General features: G+C 41.8%; 1 protein-coding gene and 1 long non-coding RNA gene across 2 annotated transcripts; one reads left to right on the top strand and one right to left on the bottom strand.

Moving 5' to 3' along the window:
- Positions 1–564: 564 nt before the first annotated feature.
- Positions 565–4687, bottom strand: LOC118104620 (zinc metalloproteinase nas-36-like). The gene is made up of 10 exons (XM_035151621.2): positions 4396–4687; positions 4196–4286; positions 3917–4099; positions 3580–3732; positions 3435–3478; positions 2650–3321; positions 2444–2540; positions 1843–2028; positions 1543–1695; positions 565–1450 (listed from the first exon to the last, which is right to left on the bottom strand). The coding sequence occupies exons 1-10, from the start codon at positions 4685–4687 to the stop codon at positions 1405–1407; spliced, it is 1917 nt and encodes a 638-aa protein (XP_035007512.2). The 3' UTR covers positions 565–1404.
- A 5193-nt stretch (positions 4688–9880) lies between these two features.
- LOC118105427 lies at positions 9881–12511 on the top strand. The gene is made up of 2 exons (XR_004695120.2): positions 9881–10570; positions 10667–12511. It is a non-coding gene; the product is annotated as an uncharacterized LOC118105427 (long non-coding RNA).
- The last annotated feature ends 9180 nt before the right edge of the window (positions 12512–21691 follow it).

Raw genomic sequence — 21691 nt, 5'->3', positions numbered from 1 at the left:
AACCAAGTTGTTTGTGTTCGGTTGAACTCAGAACAATGACATTTACTAATCTGCACTAACCATTTGCATGAGCGCCACTGAGGCTGATAGGAAGGACATTGTTCTGCAGATATTTGATCCTAAACCAAAAGTACAGAATGATCAAGCAACCATGAACATCTGAGTAGGACCTGCACATCCTCCCGATGCTGAGATAGTTAACAGGATAAGATAAAACCTAGAGATGAATCTGGGAGAAGTTTGTTCATTAGAGCAACTTTAGAGAAAGTCCCTGTGAAACCAGTAGGAGTCACTGTTTCTGGAAAGAGAGTCGCCCTCTGCTGGTCACTACAGAGAATACAGGTCTCGGGCACTAAAGCATTAGCGTCTCTTTCTGGACCCGGAGTCTACGTCCATTTTTATAAACAGACCGTGTGACGTTCACCACCTCGTCCTGTTGGTGCAGGATTCACAGTTGGTTCTGGCTGTTGTGTCTTGGATTCTCAGACATTATGGTTGTTTGTTCAATAAATACTGAAATGTAAGATGTGTTTATTCAGCAAAAGACCAAGCATAAAACTCAGATGTTGTTATTTATGTTGACTTTATTTCAAGAAATAAAACACACATGAAACAATTACAGTTTTTGTCCCAAAATGTACAATATGCACATGAATTGCTGCACAGGAATCAGATATGAACATTTCATTATAAACCCACAGCTGAATGATAAACAGCACACAACCAGGTCAGGTTCATTTATAAAATCTTTCATCGTTAAAGAACGTTCCACCTGAACGAGGAACGAGCCCATGATCTAATCTAGATCAGCAGTTCATTGCAAAACAAGACGATGCAAGTATTTCAGTTCACAATCCAAGAATACACCAGGAGAGAGAGGAGGAAGACAACAACCATCCGCCAGCCGCTCAGCACGCCACCGCCCGACGCCGACACACCTCCAGAGGAAAACCAGGGTCCCCGAGCCGCTGCACTCAAACACCACCTCCACAGTGACGGGGGGGTTCTGTGCAGCAGGACGGAGACCGGTCTGTGTGCTCGGGTCATTATGAGAGGAGACGGCTGCAGGCACTTTCTTAATGATCTTACATCAGCACTTCTGATCTTGATAAATGCAGCCCATTATAACCCAACCAGTGATGCTTACAAAGCTGCTGCTTTAATAAAGTGCAACAGAGTCTTTCAGATTTCTCACTACAGCTCGCAGATGGAAGTTGATAAGAATCTCTATTTCAACAGAAAACTGATAAAACAATAGAAACAATTTGACAAAGTCCTTCATGATATAAAGCTGGTAAAGCTTGTGCTAGACTAAATATCTCAGGGACCTTTGTGTTCGTGCACTTCTCAGAAAGACCTGCAGGTGGTGTCATGCTGATCGGAGATGCAGCTTGAGAAGCAGCTTCACTGAACTTTCCTCTGACAGTAAGAGAAACTCCATCGCCGATCCCTGTCGATGAGAAACCAACAAACCAGTCAGTTTCCTGAGGGTAACAACATAAATGGCTGTGATTTAAAGGAGGCGGAGACAAATGTTCGTACTGTGTCTGAGTGTCAAACGAGCTCGTCACTCCTGTGAGGTAATTGTTGCTGGCCACTTTCCAGTGGAAGTATTCGTCCCAGTAGTTGGTCACTGGTTCATCTTGGCAGTTGAACAAGGAAACGTCAGGTGCACTGCAGCACAGAAACTTCCACCTGCAACACACAGACAAAGAGTTACATCCGACATTAACGGAGATAAATGCTCTTTTGAGTTATGAATTTACTTTTTAGCTAAGTTCCCAATGAACTGTTTCACTGCACCTGCACATAAAAACAAAGGAACCTTAAACCGGAACTCACTTTCTGTCTGTGAGTGAACTGCTGTACGAACTGTAGACCCCAGAAATCACTTTGTTGTCTGCACATTTGAAGTTTATTGGTGTCCGGAAATCGTTCACGAAATCTGACCAGAAACAGGCCTTGGTTTCCTCGAAAGCTTTGCACGTGATCCCCCACAGTCGATCGTTTATGTTGTTGTTGTGGAAACTATAGTGAGAAAAACACACAATTTTGATCACCTGATTTTGTACAGTATAACTAAAACTATCGATGAATATGTCAACATTTATACGTTTTGATTAAATAGTAGATCGTTAGTGTCAATCCACTATGACGTCACTCAATGAAGCCTCAGTTTGACATTTTGTCCATCTTGTTTTTTTTAAACCAGAAGCAACCACAGAAACTCCTGAATGTTTCCTGACGTTATAAAGTGAGAAGTCACTTTCTATAGACTTCTATAGAAACTACCAGAGGAGTCGCCCCCTGCTGGTCATGATAGAGAACACAGCTATCAGAAACATCCACATTGGCTTCACTTTTCAGAACCAGGGTCTACGAACTTATTAATAATACAGTCTATGATTATTAATCACAGGAGTTTGATGTTAGCGCTGCTCACCTTGTGATGCTGGACACAGCTTGACCAGAAGGACACTGGCGACTCAAAGTTTCTCCCAACTCGTTGTCCCATTCTCCTTTCTTATGGAGGTAATCAGCTGTAACAACAAGTTCAGTCACAGGCTGAGTTTCACTGAAAACACTCAGCAGTAAAGAACATGTTAAAGACATGTTAAACTGAAATAAAGAAATTATTTGTGTACTTACTGCAGCTGTAAAGCTTGTTGATTTTCAGAATGTCATTTTCGGACATGCCGATCCTCTGGCCCATATTTGCTGTGGATAACAAGGCGGAGATGGTGTTCAGTCCGTTCTTTGAGAAGTCCGTCGGGCCGTAATGCATGACAGAGGAGTAGTCGTATGGAACATTCAGGTTGTATGTGTCCAGTTTGTCGAAGTTTTGTAGTTGATTGTCCTGGACGTTGTCTTTGTGGATCTGGACGTAAAGGTCCCTGTCGGTTCTACTTTGCTCGTGCCAGAAGCCGAGGACGTGGAGGAGCTCATGCTGAATGATGCCGTCACTGAGGCAGCCATCTCCCAGAGATAATTGTTGAGACCCTCCGGTTCTTCCCACATATGACCAACATCCTTCTTGCTTCACGATGCTGACGTAGTTGTTGTGGCCATTAAGAGGAACAAAGCGAACGCAGGTGCTCAGGTGGAGGCCGTTGATGGCATTTTGAATGGTGGCCTTGTTGGAGCTGCTGAAGGAATCACTTAGGATGTACGGCACTTGAACCAGATCATTTGACTTGGTCCATCTGCAGTTGTCGCAGACTCTAGCGCTCCTCGTTGCCGGGACAGCAACGTCTCCTTGTGTCAGAAGGTTTGCGATTGGACTGTTTGCAGCGAGGATTTGTGAACTGACTGCCTGGGTATCTAAAGGAGAAAAGTCCAGGTTAAACTTATAAATTACATTATTCTATAATCCAGTAACGCACATACACGCACGAGTTATATTTTACATAAAAAGAGTGTGATGAAATATTCACCTAGTAATATCGCTCTGCAGTAGTTGTAACTCCAGCGATGATCTCTGTCAATTCAAAGAAATCATTACATTATGTATAAATAATAAATCCTGAGCAGACATTTTAACTTCACATGTAAACTGTCACGAGCATTAAATGTACTGACCCGTTGTTGTTGTTGTTGTGGGTGCGGGCGCCTGTCAGGTAGTTGTCTCCGGGGACAAGCCAATTAAAGTCTTCGTTGTAGTAGTTGAGCTTCGGACTTTCCCGGCACTCAAATGTGATCAGTTTATCCACAGAGCAGCAGAGGAAGTTCCATCTAGAACAAAAACAGATCAAATAAACAGCTATTCACCAATATTCTAAAACAAAAGACTGTAACGAGAGACTTTGTGAAATGACTCACAAACAGAGTTTCTGTTTCAGTCATTAAAACGATTACAAGCAGAAAAACAATGTGATGAATCATGAGGTAAAACACATCATTTCAACGAGCTACCCACTCTCTGTCCTGCTGTTCAGGGCTGTAAATGCTGTAGACGCCGGTGATCACGTGATTGGCCTTGCAGTTGAAGTTGAGTTCCTTCTCATTCAAACTGATGAAGCCGGACCAGGAGCAGTCTGTGTTCAGAGCTATGAAAGGTTTGCACTCAATGTTCCAAATGCGATCGCTGCCAACGTAGGTGCTGTGAAATAAACCCAGTTGATGGATGATCAGTCACAGACAGAAGATTATAGTTAGAGTTTCTGTGCAGAATGTCCTTTATACTGCTTCCATTTACCTTTTGATCTGAGACACAGCTTCTTTATCGCTACAGAAACGAGCCAACAGGCCTCCTTCTTCGTTTTCATAATACTGTGCCCAGCATCCAGCTGCAGACAAGATGGAGTCAAACAGATTCATAATACATATCTTCACCATCATGATCACGTTCAATGATCACACACAACTACTCTACAACCCACAGGTCAATGTTCTCACCTGTCGCAAGGACGAACAACACAACCACGGTCCACATGATGTGTTTCAGGATGAGCTTCTTCTTCTGCTTCTTCTGCTTCTTCTTCTGCTTCTTCTTCTTCTGCTTCTTCTGCTTCTTCTTCTGCTTCTTCTTCTTCTTCCTCTCAGTGTCTTGTTGTCTGAGCTGACTGACTCTCTGACTGCAGACGCCACAATTTATACGCTTGTGACCAGGAAACAGTGACGCTGCGTCTCTGTGTGTGGGCGTGTCTTCCACACCGGTGTCTATGAACACGTGTGTTTGTTTCCTCATACCTGTCAGCCGCGCTGTCACTAGTAAACCAACCGAAAAGAACTGCTCATGCAGCGATGGGTCTTTTTGCACTGATGGAACTAACTGCTCACGATTAGTGGGACAAAGACAAAAACTGTGACTGTAGTTTCCAAGTGGACGACAGAGGGACGGACAGAAAATCCAAATAATAACCTGTGACAATTAACATCCGTAAAGTATTAAATAATACAACTGAATCACAAATCACATATCATTTGTGTGTGTGTGTGTGTGTGTGTGTGTGTGTGTGTGTGTGTGTGTGTGTGTGTGTGTGTGTGTGTGTGTGTGTGTGTGTGTTGCGGGTTTTCCCAGGTTAATGATCAGTCTGATTGCTGCTGCTAAATATCGTCTTTTACTGGGCTCCAGTAAGAGTGAGTCACATTTGTTGGCAGGTGCTTTAATGAGGAACCTGTCCCGTCTGTGTCCTCCTCTAAATTCTCTCCCATTAAAATATGTTTTAAAATTGTATTTTACTCTGACACCTTTTATCAAAAATGATGCTGTGGCTGCAAAACATGATTCAACATTCACACCGTGTTTGAACTGGTCTCACTCTGACTCCATTCACACTGTGAAACCCGTCTCGTGTCCAGATGTGAACCTGATCTCTTTCACACCTGCTGTGTCCACACTGAGATCTGATCCGAGTCCAGCTCACGTCACATCCTCGCTGGGTCCGGACCACAGGGGCTTTGGCCAATCAGATGAGATTATAATCTGATCACCAGGTGTGAATGGGAGTTTTGACACTGAAGCGAGTGTTGATCAGTGAGAAGAATCAGGTGTGACTGATAAACCAGAAGAGGAACATGGGAAAATCTTTCTAGAACTGTTGAATTGAGTTTAATCTCAGAACATTTGAGATTTCCAAAAAGCAAATATCTATATCTATAACCACGTGGCTGTCATCCTCTTCCATGAGGACGAGCTCTTGATATCGCTCCAGGTGTTCCAACATCATCCAGTAGGTGGCAACAATAACTGGGACTTTTCTTATTTGGTAGAGAAGTCGTGCCACAGGTTTATGATTCAGAGTCGACCTGCGTGTGTGTGAATTGGACCGACTCCAGTTTTAAACGCTGCTATCAAGACTTCATGGGCACTAATTATCGAGAGGCGTGTCACAACAAACAAAGGAGCTGCGCTGCAGACACATGGCCTCAGAACAGCCAGGAGATCATCCTTCATTCTGAGGACACGTGTGGAATGTAGGAGAGACTCACTTACTGGTATTGATTACAGATTATTCCCCTGATGAATAATTAGGTCACGCTGACAGTCAACGTGCCCGTTCTGGATTAATAAGCGGAGCAGTCAAGGGAAACTCCTGATATTGTGCCACAAAATACCAGCAGAGCTACTGAAGTTTTCCCAACGAGAGCAAACGGGATGAATACCAGCGAGGTCGTGTCCTCAGCTGCCGCCATATCTAAAACCTTCTACCGCCTGCTCTGACTTTGAATCTCTCTGTCTCATTTCGATTTTACAGGATGTTCAAATGAGCAGCTGAACCTCAATTGATAATAAAATAAAAAATATAATAACAAGAAATCTTGAATTTGAATATATGATGAAGAAATTAACTTGTTGTGCTTTAAAGTGTTTTAAAAACATTTTTCTTGTACAGCCCTTTGAGCCGCATGTTGTGCTGCTGCAAACATAAAGTTGATTAGCTCTGTAAGGAGGTTATGTTTGTCTGTTGCATCCACATTAGTATGTTTTCATTGTCAAACTCTCACCTCAGCTACACACACGACTTCAGAGTTTGAGAGACGCTGAAACTGAGAAGTTTGGAGACTTGATGGAAGGAGGAAGAATTTAAGATTGTACACATTTACAACATTTGAGTTGATTTCTCAGAGAAGAATTCATGGATCTTGATTTAGACAATCGTATAAATATCGACATATTTAGAGCACTGATATTTATGAGTCTGTGATTTGGTGTAAACAGTTAGTGAATTTAAATGTGGTTTCATAAAGTGAAAGTATTCTCAGAAACAATCGTGACATTTCAAAAAATATAAGAAATACCACAAAATAAGAAAATATCTCATTGTTAGTAATGAGGAGACTTGCATTGTTTTTTATTAACTTAAAGTAAGAATTAAAATGTGAAGAGCTATCAGCTGTAAGGTCAGAGGTCAGAGGGCAGCTGCTCTCACATGTTCCAGTACAGTGAGTTTGTTGAGAGGATTGAATGAGAACAACAACACTTTGTACTGATGAAGAAGTTGAAGATGAAGATGATGCTTCAGAGCGACTTTCAGGGCGTCGCCTGTGAAAACACACGACACAAGAGCAAACACAAGAAGGGAATCTGTCGACAGCTCGTTCTTGTTCTTGTCGGATTGTGAGACACAGCAAACAGATGTGAACCCACATGATGAGCAAATAAACTAACTGTCTTCAGTCTGGAGGAAGATGTGAGGACTTCCTGTCCTGATGTCCATGTGGAGCTGGTTCCACCGTTTAGGAGCCAGGACAGGAAACAGTCCTGATGTTGTTGAGTGACAGCTGTCCCTCACAGTGAGGGAGCAGCTGATTGGTCGATGCAGAGCGACGTGGACGGACTGGGTGTGAGGTTTGACCATGTCCTGGATGTAGACTGGACCCGATCCGGTCACAGCACGGTACCAAGTACTAGTGTTTTGAAACGGATGCAGCCACTGGTAACCAGTGAAGGAGCGGAGGAGTGTGAGTGAACTCAGGTTAAAGACCAGTGGAGCTGCTGCTTCCTGGATGAGCTGCAGAGGTCGGGTGGCAGCAGCAGGTAGACCTGCCGGGAGGGGGGGGCAGTAGTCTAGGTGTGAGATGAACCATGAAAATGGTTCTGGTCCAGGCTCTGGTCCAGAGTCTGGTCCAGAGTCTGGACCAGAGCCTGGACCAGAACCTGCACCGCCCCCTGAGTGAGAAGGGGACGTATCCCCCTGGTGTTGTGCAGCATGAATCTACAGGAACGTGTTGTTACAGTAATGTGACAGTGAGGGAGAGTTGACTGTCGAGTGTCACACCCAAGGTCCTAGCAGTCTGGGGGGGGCTAACACGGAGTGGAGGGATGTAGGAAGAGAATGTGTCCTCCTGAGAACGTGACTGTTAGAGACCAGCGGTTACGCTTTATTTCTTCTGCCGTGTCGCTGTGCTCAGTACGGAGTAAAGTCTACGTTACTCGTTACTCTGGACTGAAACTCCATAGTGAAACTCCGTACTGTAACTCGGGACGTTACTCCTACACTGACTGTCCTGCTAAGACTTGAACAGACATGAGGACGGTGTAACTTTCCGTTCAGAAACATCCGGTTGTAACGACTGTAAATATGTGGCTGGTTTTCTATAGCTGCAAACATCACGTGACTTTCAGCTGTGTTTACCAGAGGGAGACCGGTGATTGGCCTGGTCGCGTGTCACTCAAAGTGCAGTCAGCCAATCAGAGGAGGGGCTCAGGAGGCAGGTCTGCAGCTCCAGAGGCAGGAGACAGGACATGGAAATACACACTGCAGCAGTTTGTCCACTTTAAACCACTGATACATCATCTTAGGGAACCAATACCTCACAATAGGTCCCAGAAAGGTGTAAAGTATGGGCCCTTTAAAACAGCAAGCGTAATCAATTAAAGAGTGTATGTTTGAAACAAAGATTTCCCTTGAGGCAGCAGTTGACCTTTGGTTTGTAAGTTGAACTTATTCCAGTGCATGTATGTGTAAATAGAACGAGTACGAAACTCTCACAAGGTGGAAAATATGGTCGACCCTTAACTTGTGAGAAAATTCTAATTTATTGACAGGCCTGAGAAAAGTGAAAACTTGATTCTCTGAGGGAAGACAAGCAGATTGATGAATAAAGTCTGTCGTCTTGTTTGATGAAGAGGTTCATGACTTCAGAGAGTAAATCGCTTAAAGGAGGAACGAGTGTTTGATGCCAACACAGTGGTTACTAATAAAAGATCAATCACACAGAGGGAGTGGACGGCCGAGAGACCAGAGACGTTCATCTGCCAGGAAAACCCCACAGGAGCGTGTGTGTGTGTGTTTGACCCACTTCTGCATGTTTACCAGTGTGTGTGTGTGTGTGTGTGTGTGTGTGTGTGTGTGTGTGTGTGTGTGTGTGTGTGTGTGTGTGTGTGTGTGTGTGTGCATGAAGAAAAAACAAACTGGCAGTCCCATGCACACACGCGCAACATTCGTGCAGGCTAATGCATGTAACCTCTACTGCTGTCGTGACTCACACACACACACACACACACACACACACACACACACACACACACACACACACACACACAAACACACACACTTTGCAGCCGTGCATGTTTCTTTTGTGGGAGCAGAGGAAGAGTGGGCGAGAGGGATTTGGGGGTATTGGAAAACCTAACACAATGAAAAGCCACTTTGCCTTTTGTTTGCTTTGCATGACAGCGAACAAAGCGTCGCCACAAGTGGGGCTTAACATTCCATCTGGCTGAAGAGAGGAAAGCAGCTGGCACGACGGAAAGGCCACACTGTGAATCTGCGGACGCACCAAAAGAGGTATATTAGGTTTCTGAGGCCACTAGGAATGCCTGGGAACTGGGGAGGGGAGGGGAGAGAGATGGAGGGTGGGGGGTGTCACAGAGGAGAGGATAGAACTTTCTGTGCAGCCAGCAGCTCTATGGGCACAGACTGTAAAGCACCAGTCAAACCAGCTCATCAATGCTGGAGATGATGAAGAGTCTGTGCACATATAGCTACTGGGCAAACCCATCACAGATGTTGAGGTCTGTGGTCACATTTCTATAGAGGTGCACGTCAGGTGTTATATGTGAAACACGTGAAACTTGTTTCTTCACGTTTAATTAGTTCATTATCTCATGTGTGTGTGTGTGTGTGTGTGTGTGTGTGTGTGTGTGTGTGTGTGTGTGTGTGTGTGTGTGTGTGTGTGTGTGTGTGTGGTAAACACTAAGCCGCAGCTCCAATCACAGTGACAGAGTCAGATTAATGGACCTTCAGGCTTTTGTGCTAAGGCTGAGGAATGTGCTCCGATTCTTCACACAGTACACACCTCTCTTTTCAAGCTCCTCCCACACTGGCAGCTCCAATCTAATTGGTCTGTCTTTCCCCCTGCGGCTTTCGGCTATATGTCTGTATCTCACACACACACACAGACACACACACACACACACACACACACACACACACACACACACACACACACACACACACACACACACACACACACAGTATAATGGCCAGGAAAGACTGCAGGAGTCCTTTTAACTGGATCATGACCCATCATTTCACTGAGGAGAGAAAGAGGGTGAGAAATGAAGGTAAACAGAGAGCGAGCGCTCCCCGGTGACTCACTGAGGTCCAGGAAGGAGGAGAAGAAAACAAATTAGGGAGTGAAAGACTGAGGATAAAGGGAGACCCCATGTTGATTAGCTGGGACCAGCATGAATACCAATGAATGAAGCAGGGATTAGTATTGCACACGTTAAATCCTCCAGAAAAACTCCTCTTATCTGAACCGCAGGAGGACGGCGTGACACGACAGAGCTCTGGACCTCCTGGTGACGTCGTCAGACACAGACGAGTCCCTCTGAAAGAAAGAGGAAAGAAAAAGAGGGAAGAAGGTGTTTTGTGTCGATGAACTTTGTCCGTCAAAAAGTTTTCCACTGCGTCCTGTACCCTGACGAATCACTGCGGAGGTAACTCAGCGGAGGGGAAGCAGGAAGGGATCCCCTGTATCGATCAGCTCCGTCCAGCATGAATCCAAATGGAAGATTAGTGGTTTAGCTTGAGGCACGTGAATCTCTCTGGAGCTTCGTCTCCTCTCAGCTGCAGCAGGCTCCACGCCAACATGGCCGCAGAGGAAGAAGAGCAGGAAGGTGTGTGAAGACCTGAGGTTGATCTGGTGACATGGAAACTTCATATTTAACAGATGTATTCACACTGATATCGTAATAACCTCCTCATTTTCTCAGGCTCCTGCTGGAAAAGGAGATGCTGAGTTTATCTCTGCTGCAGCCGATCTCATTGGGCGAGAGGCGGAGTTCCATCTGGACAGGACGTCAGTTAGAAATACCAGAATGGAGGTCAGGTGGAGAAAGTCTGCAGATAATCCAGAGTGATGACATTTGCATTCACACATTCACCCTCCAGAGAAAATACAGAGGATCTCCAGAGTTCAGGTCTGAGAGCAGCTTAGAGTCTCCGGTTCACGTACGTGTTGACTGTGGGAGGAAGCTGGAGGAGACACAAGGAGAACATGTGGACGCAGCAGGAGGACCTGAACCACGCTGCCCTCTGACTGGGACGGTCTCTAGCCACCGCACTGTGTCGCCTGCAGAGTCTAAATGAATAATCCTGGTGTCTAACAGAGATTTCCCTCAGAAAAGATGTTACTGGGTTAAAGAAAGTGAAGTTTGAAGATTTCATAACAAACGTTTGCACTTTATATTTAGCTACCAATGCAATGCTAATGAGAGATACACAGGAAATACAATCCACAACCAGATGAACACACACTGAAGCGGATGTGTGAACATGTGTATTTTGAACATAATGAAAATAAGTTTTTGCAGCAGAGTACACCTCATGTGTTTCACGTGGTGAAACATCTGAGGAGGCCTCGTCACATTGTTGAGCACATGGCAGTGTCCCGGGCCGCGGGCCAAGGTTCTGACAGCTTCCCTCAGACGTGGCTCAGATTCCAGCCGCTCCCACAGCTGATGAGCTCGGTGGTTTTGTGGTTTTGGTTTGTCTCTCTCTGTGTCACTTTGTGTTCACCTGAAGTCGGTAGCGTGTGTGCTCCTCTGACATTCATGTGACATAATGAACATCAACGTGAACATGAACATAATGTTTTAGATGCTGCAGCATCAGAGATAAAATCCTCCCTGGGAAATTCCAAATTATGAATGTTCCTAAATTTAAAACCAACATGGATGAACTACAGCCGATTTTAATTCCCACTATATTCACAGTACAAGCTTCAGGCTATGACTACGTGACAAAATTAAGCGTTGTCTGCTTTGTGAATTACAGGAAAGGGAAGTAAATGTATTTTTCAAAATACATTTTGTCAATAAATTTAGATTGAAACATATTGTCCACTGAAATGTTAATTTTCTGTTGGACCACACTGTGGACCACACACTGTAAATAAAGATAGACGACAGCACAGCCAGAAAAGTGATGCAGCAGTATATGTCATAAACCCTCCTCCTCCATGTTAGCAGATGGGACATGGACCAAACTAAAAAATCAAAGTAGACGTTAAATAAATGTTTCTGTCTGACTCCTGATTGGTCGAGCACATGTAGTCGATTGTCGTGACCTGGATATCACAGCTCCACGATCACAACTGCACAGACTCTGGAGCATCAGGAGGTAATTGTCATTGTCAGTGGATCATGAATCATTTCACGATGGTCAATTTGAAATAAATCTCATGAATTCATGAAAACCAGCTGTAGTCTGATAAAATACTGATTTGAAATACTGTGGGTCTGTGATCATAAGAACTGGAGACATGTTGTAAAACCAGGAGAACGAGGTCTTGGGTTCACAATGACTTCTTGTCCATTCTGTTAAATGTGAGATTAGATTTTCAGTAACGTGCACACTCTCCGTCTCCTCTTCAGTGAGTGAATCAGATTCAACAGGTGCAGCCGATTACAGATCATTCATTCATCTCATCATGTCAAGGAAAGTCATTTCATGACAAAGCCCATTTGTCTTCCTCTTACTGACTTGATATGAGCCTTTTAAATATTGCAAATATATGCTGAGATTGACACTGAAATAAAATCCAGCGCCGTCTGAAACCGTCTCATTGTTATTGGTTGTGATGGAAATTAATCTTTTTATTTTAGACCTGGTATCATCTTTAAACCCTGAGAAGAAGAATCCAGAACCTGGAGGAGTAGCGGCTCAGTGGTGACGTAGCCACAGCTGATTGTGAACGAAGACTTGTTAGCTTAGCTTGGTTGCTAATTTGACAATAAATTGATGTTTCAGTAGGTTTGATGTTTCTGCTGCAAAACCGTTTATTCATCCACATTAATAGGTCCACACTTCACTGGAGTTTTAAAAGACTTGTGTGAACTGTTCTGGTTTCAGTTAGAAAACTCTGGGTTTGTGTTTGAGTCCGAACAGGAACTGAGACTTTAGGAAACGATGACACGTTCTCTTCCTGATTGGTTCTCATCAGTCACATGACTCGACGACCAGCAGTGAACACAAAGCGTCGCTAACACTTCCTGTCAGGAACACTTCCTGTCAGTAACACTTCCTGTCAGGAACACTTCCACCTCGTCGGCGCTCAGAGAAAAGAAATCCCTGCTCTGACTTATTAAACCTAACCCTAACTTAAACCATCCCTAACTTAAACCTAACTTTAACTTAAACCTAACCCTAACTTAAACCTAACTTTAACTTAAACCTAACTTTAACTTAAACCTAACTCTAACTTAAACCTAACTCTAACTTAAACCTAACTCTAACTTAAACCTAACCCTAACTTAAACCTAACTCTAACTTAAACCTAACTTTAACTTAAACCTAACTTTATAAACCTAACTAAACCTAACTCTAACTTAAACCTAACCCTAACTTAACCTAACTTTGCAAACCTAACCCTAACTTAAACCTAACCCTAACTTAAACCTAACTTTAACTTAAACCTAACTCTAACTCAAACCTAACTCTAACTTAAACCTAACCCTAACACTAACTTAAACCTAACTTTAGCAAACCTAACTTACTTAAACCTAACCTTTAAACCTAACTCTAGCAAACCTAACTCTAACTTAAACCTAACCTAACTTAAACCTAACTTTACTAAACCTAACTTTAACTTAAACCTAACTTTAACTTAAACCTAACTCTAACTTAAACCTAACTTTAACCTAAACCTAACCCTAACTTAAACCTAACCCTAACTTAAACCTAACTTTAACTTAAACCTAACCCTAACTTAAACCTAACTTAACTTAAACCTAACTTTAACTTAAACCTAACTCTAACTTAAACCTAACCCCTAACTTTACCTAACTTAAACCTAACTCTAACTTAAACCTAACTTTAACTTAAACCTAACTTTAACTAAACCTAACACTAAACCTAACTCTAACAAACCTAACTCTAACTTAAACCTAACTTTAACTTAAACCTAACCCTAACTTAACTCTAACTTTAACCTAACCCTAACTTAAACCTAACTCTAACTTAAACCTAACTCTAACTTAAACCTAACTCTAAAACCAAGTACAGGAACACACACACACACACACACACACACACACACACACACACACACACACACACACACACACACACACACACACACACACACACTCATTGTCTTCCTCACTATCAGGACCCAGTGTCAGGTCACAACATCGTCCTCACACCTGTTACTGCAGCTGTCTGCTACATTGCTGTTGGGGGGGGGGGGTGCTATGTGGTAATTCTACTAATGCCCTGATATAAATACTCTGCAGTTACACAAGAAAACCCAGAACACAGATGTTCAAGAGACAGAGTGAAGGAACAAAAAGCTGGAGGACGACGACGGAGAATTCAGGAGGGAAATTTGTCTCAAACTGAAAAATCGACACCATCTGTCATTTCTTTGAAACATAAAATAACCACGATTGTGTTTTACTGACAAGTGACCTTCCTCTGGTGAAGTGAAGATAACAGTTGTTTCTCCGAGGCCAGAGTTTTGTGATGACGACTCAGACTCTCAGCTCCACACTCACTGTTATTAACAAGCATGAATTAGTCTAAGACACAGGAGGACGTGAGCAGAGTCCATATTATAAACACTTTGAATCCCTGACTCTGGTTAATGTCACTGAACTAAAGCTGTTTAAACAGAAGAACCAGATGAACACATCTCTACTGTTATCTTTACTTTTCTTTATCATCTAAACACAGAGACTCATCCGTCTCTTATATTCTGCATCAGTTCTCTTCAGTCGGAGGATTTTCTATAAATATTGATTCTCAGCTTCTTATTAGTTTCGGTAGTTTCAGGTTATTTACTGTTTGTTATTGTACAGTGGCTGAAATAAATCCCACCTCCTCATGAAACCACATTTAGATCTTGTTTTTATTTGGATGTTCACAAATTCACACACAATCATAAATATCAGTCCTATAAATATGTCTGAATGAATCTCTGGGAAACATTTGATGTTTTTTTCAGTGTTTCGTTCTTCTAGTGTGTCATGAAGGTTTTTTCTGAATGTAAAAAGTGGACCAGCTGACCAATCAGAGCAGCAGGAGGACAGCCTTAAAGAGACAGGAGCTAAAACCAAGTGTGTGAGACAGAGGCTGAAAAGAGGAGCTGCAGCGATGGACAGTCTGAGGACAGAGATGAGTTTTCTGAACATTAGAGCATGAAAACATTTTACAGTCATAACACTAATTGAATTTATCAACGCAAAGATAAGCAGAATATGTGTCTGGATCCGCAGCAAATTTAATAGTTTTTTCCTTAGCCCATGTTTCATCCTTCCACCAATTTGTGCAGAAATCTGTTCTGTAGTTTTTGTGAAATCCTGCTGACGAACAAACAAACAGAGGTGTCGTAATAAATGGAGAATTGTTGCTGCTGATCGACTCATTGAAACACGTTGGACGTCTTTGCAAAGATTCTTCTGTGGGGTCACAAACATTGTTTTAAAGGTTCAGTGTGTAGAATGTAGTGACATCTAGTGGTGAAGTGTCATGTTGCAGCTGAACACCCCTCACATCACCCCCTGTAAATATAAAGGGCTCATTCTAGGGTAAAGAAAACCACAATTATTACAATTTAGATGATTAAACACAGGATTATTTTATATTTACTTTCAGCCAACAGATCCTTTCACCTGAATCTTACACACTGGACCTTTACGTGTGTATACGTATATACACACGTATGTTTAAGGTCCGGGTGGAAGTGGGTCCACAGTGTAGCTCTGCAGCAGCTCAGCCCGTTCACACAGTTTTCTTAAAGGACACTTGACGAGATCAAAACGAAGACTCACAAACGTGAAAGTGACTTTTACAAAACAAATTTGAAATGCAAAGTGTCTTCCTCTGCTCGCTGTGGCGCTGCCTGTCTGGAGAGGAAGAGTTTTCCCAGCATGCACGCTGACAGAACGCTGACACACCATCTCCAGCATCGTCTCTGTACTCCGACGTGTCAGCACATCTTCTGTTCCTCTGCACACATGACAACAGCGTGTTATCAAAGTCACTGAGTCCGACTTCTGAGCGACACATGGAGGACGTCTTTGTTTGACACAACCGCGGAGCAGCAGTCGTCATGGGACACACTTTATTTGTTATTCTGCCATAAAACTGGAAACACCAACAATCTGACTTTTTCATTCTGACTCTTTCTTTTATTTGTCGTTGTCGTGCTCATTTTACAAACCTGCTCTAGTTTCATCGATTTTGCTTCTTTTAATTGTGATGGATTTGGCAACTTTTCTTTTAAATGGTCTAAAAGATATAAATGTTTAACCTCACTCTATCAATAAGTTATACATTTCTATGAAGAATTATTACTTAACTGTGTAAATGATTGGAAATCTTGTGTTTTGCCTAATATGTGTTAAAAGACTATTTTGTTTCTCTTCTGTAAGAACTTGAATGATTTAATGAGATGAGCTGTTTGTGTTTGTTGTGTTTATGTATTGTGTAGGACCGTGTGTGTAGTGGACCCCAGGAAGAAGAGCTAATGCTTATACTGGTGCTAATGGGGATCCTAATAAAGAAAGAAAGAAAGATATGTTTTACTTCTAATGAATGTAACTTCTTTACTTTGGTTGGATTCAATCTTTATTTGAAGTCAGAGATACAGTAACGTTAACACACTCGAGGATAATGAGCCTGATTAAAAACACCAAATCCCGAATAGGATCAAACCCAGGATAGTGCACATGTAAACAGTCATAGTGCAAAGTCTCCGAGTGTGAAACATCACAGAGATCCAGAATCCACATCAGGAAGGACCTGGGCTCATAGCTACATATTCAAATACATTTTTAAATGTACCTCCTCTGATCATCAGTTTTAACTACAATTTGACATGTCACAGTGTAAATAATGAAATGAATCACTGAACGTTATCAGTGACACGTGTGCTCTTACTGTGACATGTCAACATGTCGGCTGTGGAACCCGTCTGCTGAGATCTGAAGAGAAGGATCAGGAGGAAGAGAAGTCGTGTTTCACAAGGAGAGAGTGAATGAAAGGAGAGATGAGAAACATGGAGGGCAAAGAAAAGGAGAGGAAATGAGACGGGAGGGAGGAGAGGTGACGAGAGAAGAGGAAAGCAGAAGAAAGGAGATAGAGAGAAAAGACGAGAGGAGTCGGTGTAATGACATGAATCTTACACAGAATCCACAATGATCTGTAATGTGGAGGAAGTGAGGTCATTATTTACAGGATCAGATATTTCACCATAATGTCATGAGAGGACCTGAAGAGAGGAAATGAAAAGACAGAGATGAGGTGGAGGAGACGACGGAGAGAGAGAACGAGACGGAGGAAACAAAACAAGACGACGGAAGAGCAAAGGAGGAAGATAAGAGTGAGAGAGAACACGTACGACGTCTGTACGAAGAGAATCATCTCACAACATATTCAAAATATCTTCTGTTTTCATGTTTCACGTGTTACAGGTCAAAAATACATGATCAGTGACTTTATATACAGATGATCAGTGACTGTATATAAAGAGGATCAGTGACTGTATATAAAGATGATCAGTGACTGTATATAAAGATGATCAGTGACTGTATATAAAGATGATCAGTGACTGTATATAAAGACCATCAGTGACTGTATATAAAGATGATCAGTGACTGTATATAAAGATGATCAGTGACTGTATATAAAGATGATCAGTGACTGTATATAAAGATGATCAGTGACTGTATATAAAGAGGATCAGTGACTGTATATAAAGATGATCAGTGACTGTATATAAAGATGATCAGTGACTGTATATAAAGACCATCAGTGACTGTATATAAAGAGGATCAGTGACTGTATATAAAGAGGATCAGTGACTGTATATAAAGATGATCAGTGACTGTATATAAAGATGATCAGTGACTGTATATAAAGATGATCAGTGACTGTATATAAAGAGGATCAGTGACTGTATATAAAGATGATCAGTGACTGTATATAAAGATGATCAGTGACTGTATATAAAGACCATCAGTGACTGTATATAAAGAGGATCAGTGACTGTATATAAAGATGATCAGTGACTGTATATAAAGACCATCAGTGACTGTATATAAAGATGATCAGTGACTGTATATAAAGACGATCAGTGACTGTATATAAAGAGGATCAGTGACTGTATATAAAGATGATCAGTGACTGTATATAAAGACCGTCAGTGACTGTATATAAAGATGATCAGTGACTGTATATAAAGACCGTCAGTGACTGTATATAAAGATGATCAGTGACTGTATATAAAGACGATCAGTGACTGTATATAAAGATGATCAGTGACTGTATATAAAGATGATCAGTGACTGTATATAAAGACGATCAGTGACTGTATATAAAGAGGATCAGTGACTGTATATAAAGACCATCAGTGACTGTATATAAAGATGATCAGTGACTGTATATAAAGAGGATCAGTGACTGTATATAAAGATGATCAGTGACTGTATATAAAGAGGATCAGTGACTGTATATAAAGAGGATCAGTGACTGTATATAAAGATGATCAGTGACTGTATATAAAGATGATCAGTGACTGTATATAAAGATGATCAGTGACTGTATATAAAGATGATCAGTGACTGTATATAAAGAGGATCAGTGACTGTATATAAAGATGATCAGTGACTGTATATAAAGATGATCAGTGACTGTATATAAAGATGATCAGTGACTGTATATAAAGATGATCAGTGACTGTATATAAAGATGATCAGTGACTGTATATAAAGATGATCAGTGACTGTATATAAAGACCATCAGTGACTGTATATAAAGATGATCAGTGACTGTATATAAAGACCATCAGTGACTGTATATAAAGACGATCAGTGACTGTATATAAAGATGATCAGTGACTGTATATAAAGACCATCAGTGACTGTATATAAAGAGGATCAGTGACTGTATATAAAGATGATCAGTGACTGTATATAAAGAGGATCAGTGACTGTATATAAAGACCATCAGTGACTGTATATAAAGATGATCAGTGACTGTATATAAAGATGATCAGTGACTGTATATAAAGACGACCAGCGACTGTATATAAAGACGATCAGTGACTGTATATAAAGAGGATCAGTGACTGTATATAAAGATGATCAGTGACTGTATATAAAGATGATCAGTGACTGTATATAAAGATGATCAGTGACTGTATATAAAGATGATCAGTGACTGTATATAAAGACGATCAGTGACTGTATATAAAGAGGATCAGTGACTGTATATAAAGATGATCAGTGACTGTATATAAAGAGGATCAGTGACTGTATATAAAGATGATCAGTGACTGTATATAAAGAGGATCAGTGACTGTATATAAAGAGGACCAGTGACTGTATATAAAGAGGATCGGTGGCTCTGTCTTCAGCTCGGATCAGAACGAACAGAAAGAAACGGTGAAAGACAAAGTGTCAGAAAGGTTCAGCTCCTGTTGGTCACTTGCACTCAGACACAATAAATGTAGAATATATAACGAGTATTTCTCACTTCTTTCTGCTGGTGTGGTTATAAAAATCCTTCAGGTTTACAGAGAGTTTGAATGTGTTGATCTAACGTGTAAAACAGAAATTAGAATAAGTCACAGAAATCCAAATGTCCCAGATGACCTGAATTCACCCTGATGAGACAAACTCAAATTAACAGAGTTTATTTAGGTTGATTTAATGAGAGCCTCTGTATTCCATACTTTCTACTACAACTCATTCAAAGTCAAAGAAACAATAATTTCTAAGATGTCGTTATTAAACCCTTATGAATATATTGAATTTAATTGAGAAAATAAACATAATCATATGTAAAATGTATTTCCTCTCTCAGACTAAAGCTTTGTCTCTAATTCCAACCTGAGTTGCTCAGTTTGGAAAAACGTTGACTCTAAAAATATTTCTCATTTTATTCCATGTGAGATTCACATTCCCCCACACACACACACACACACACACACACACACACTCTTTGATGTAGCCTGTGACGACGCGCGAGGGACGGAGCTCGAAACCCTCTAATGAGATTTAGCGCCCGGGACCGGAGGCCGTGTCGTGTCCTGATCCCTTCAACATGTGAGAGGAGCTGAAGGTCACGGGGTCACGCTGTTGAAAACCCAGGAGCTGGTGCTGCAGTCAACAAGTGTTGTTCTGTGCAGCCGTTTGTGATGGAACTGCAGGTTCTTCCTGTTTGACTCGTTCCAACAGCTGATCACACATTTAAAGTCATGATTATTAGTTATTTATTTCCTCAGGTTCCTCAATCTGGAGACTCCACTGAACCTCACGCACAAACCATCTGGGATTCAAACCAGGAACCACTGAGCCGAAGTCTATGAGTGTGTGTGATGTGGTGCTGATCCAAATAAAAATCCAGATCTATCAAATGAGCATGTGGTTCTTCATGATGGGGCTGTAGAGTGTTCGCGGAGGTGTGAGCTTGATAGTTTGTCTTTTCTGTTTGACATGAGGACGAAGGTTTTATACGTTTGTTATCCTGAGAAATTAGAAATTGAACAGCCGAACAAACACCAGAACCAGTTTCCTGGTTTGACGTGTTGAAGTTCTGTGGAACCACAACTTTCAGATTTTTAAAAAGTCCGTTGAACGACTGAGTCCCTGGAATGAAGAGACGTGTCGGAAGTCTTTTGATCAACTCTCCTCCTCCTGTTCCTCGCACATAAAAAATGATAAATATCTTCAACGTTCTTGTTGCCGAAAGAGCGAAAGAGCCCAGGAGTCCAAAAATCAATCAGCAGTGTTTACTCACGGCTCGAGCGGCAGAGTTTTCGCTGTGAGCTAAAGATAGAGACTGTGCGTCTATGAATCAAAGCAGCTTTAAAAACAGAAGCTTTATTCGCTGCCAGTTCTTCACGTGTTTCTTCAACTTGGAGTTTGTGCCCCGAGTCGACTGATCCGCAAATACAGAGACATGCAGAAGTATGGACACACACGTGAACACATGCAGGCTTTGTGTGTGTGTGTGTGTGTGTGCTGCAGATTTATCATGAACACAAACAGAAGAAACTTTAACTTCAACCTCTGAACTTCATCTGTCATTTGAACTGAAACGTCCTCATACACAGACACATGTTTATATATAAACACACATGCTCAAATTAAAGTCAACGTTTACACACACACACACACACACACACACACACACACACACACACACACACACACACCTAATCACCTCAGGGGTCAAGACATATTTTGATTTCCCTGACCCTAACCCTAACCCTTTATCATGTATAAGTTAAAATGCAGTTTCTAACAGTTGTTAAATTGAGCCTGATTCCTGGGAATCATCTCACGACGCCTCAGGTGGTCCTGACCGTCAGTTTGTGAACCACTGGTTGGGAGGAATGTGGAGTATTTACCGTGTGGAGGCAGTTTGACGTAGAACAGGCTGCACGCGGACCCGTGTGGGAACACGTCCTGAACGTACCTGGTACCTGAGGACAACTCTTCCTCCCGGTTTTTAACCCAAACTCTGAAACTTCATCTGGAATTCATTTCAGGAAATGACACAATAACTCTGTTGGGGGTCAAAGGTCATAAAACCTGATTTAATGAAGAAAAGGATTTGGATAAAGAAGCTTTAATGCAGCTCCACCAAAACCAAAACACATCTTTTATATTGAACTAAAATATATTTTTAATTGAATATAATATACGTTAACATTGAAATAGTTTTAAAACTCTCTTCCTTTAACATTATGATAGAACTTTATTTTACATTTTCACTGATTTCTTAGAGAA

The sequence above is a fragment of the Hippoglossus stenolepis genome, chromosome 3, assembly GCF_022539355.2.
Source record: "Hippoglossus stenolepis isolate QCI-W04-F060 chromosome 3, HSTE1.2, whole genome shotgun sequence".
NCBI lineage: Eukaryota > Metazoa > Chordata > Actinopteri > Pleuronectiformes > Pleuronectidae > Hippoglossus > Hippoglossus stenolepis.
This window is presented reverse-complemented; position numbering and strand designations above follow the sequence as displayed.

Bases quoted from the DNA above. Each gene is read 5' to 3' on its own strand.
- LOC118104620 (XM_035151621.2), bottom strand. From the start codon at position 4,687: ATGAGGAAACAAACACACGTGTTCATAGACACCGGTGTGGAAGACACG. The intron at 4,100-4,195 runs GTAAATGGAAGC...TTTATTTCACAG, and splicing joins GCTGTGTCTCAGATCAAAAG to CACCTACGTTGGCAGCGATC. The intron at 3,322-3,434 runs GTGAATATTTCA...TTTCTCCTTTAG, and splicing joins CTGCAGAGCGATATTACTAG to ATACCCAGGCAGTCAGTTCA.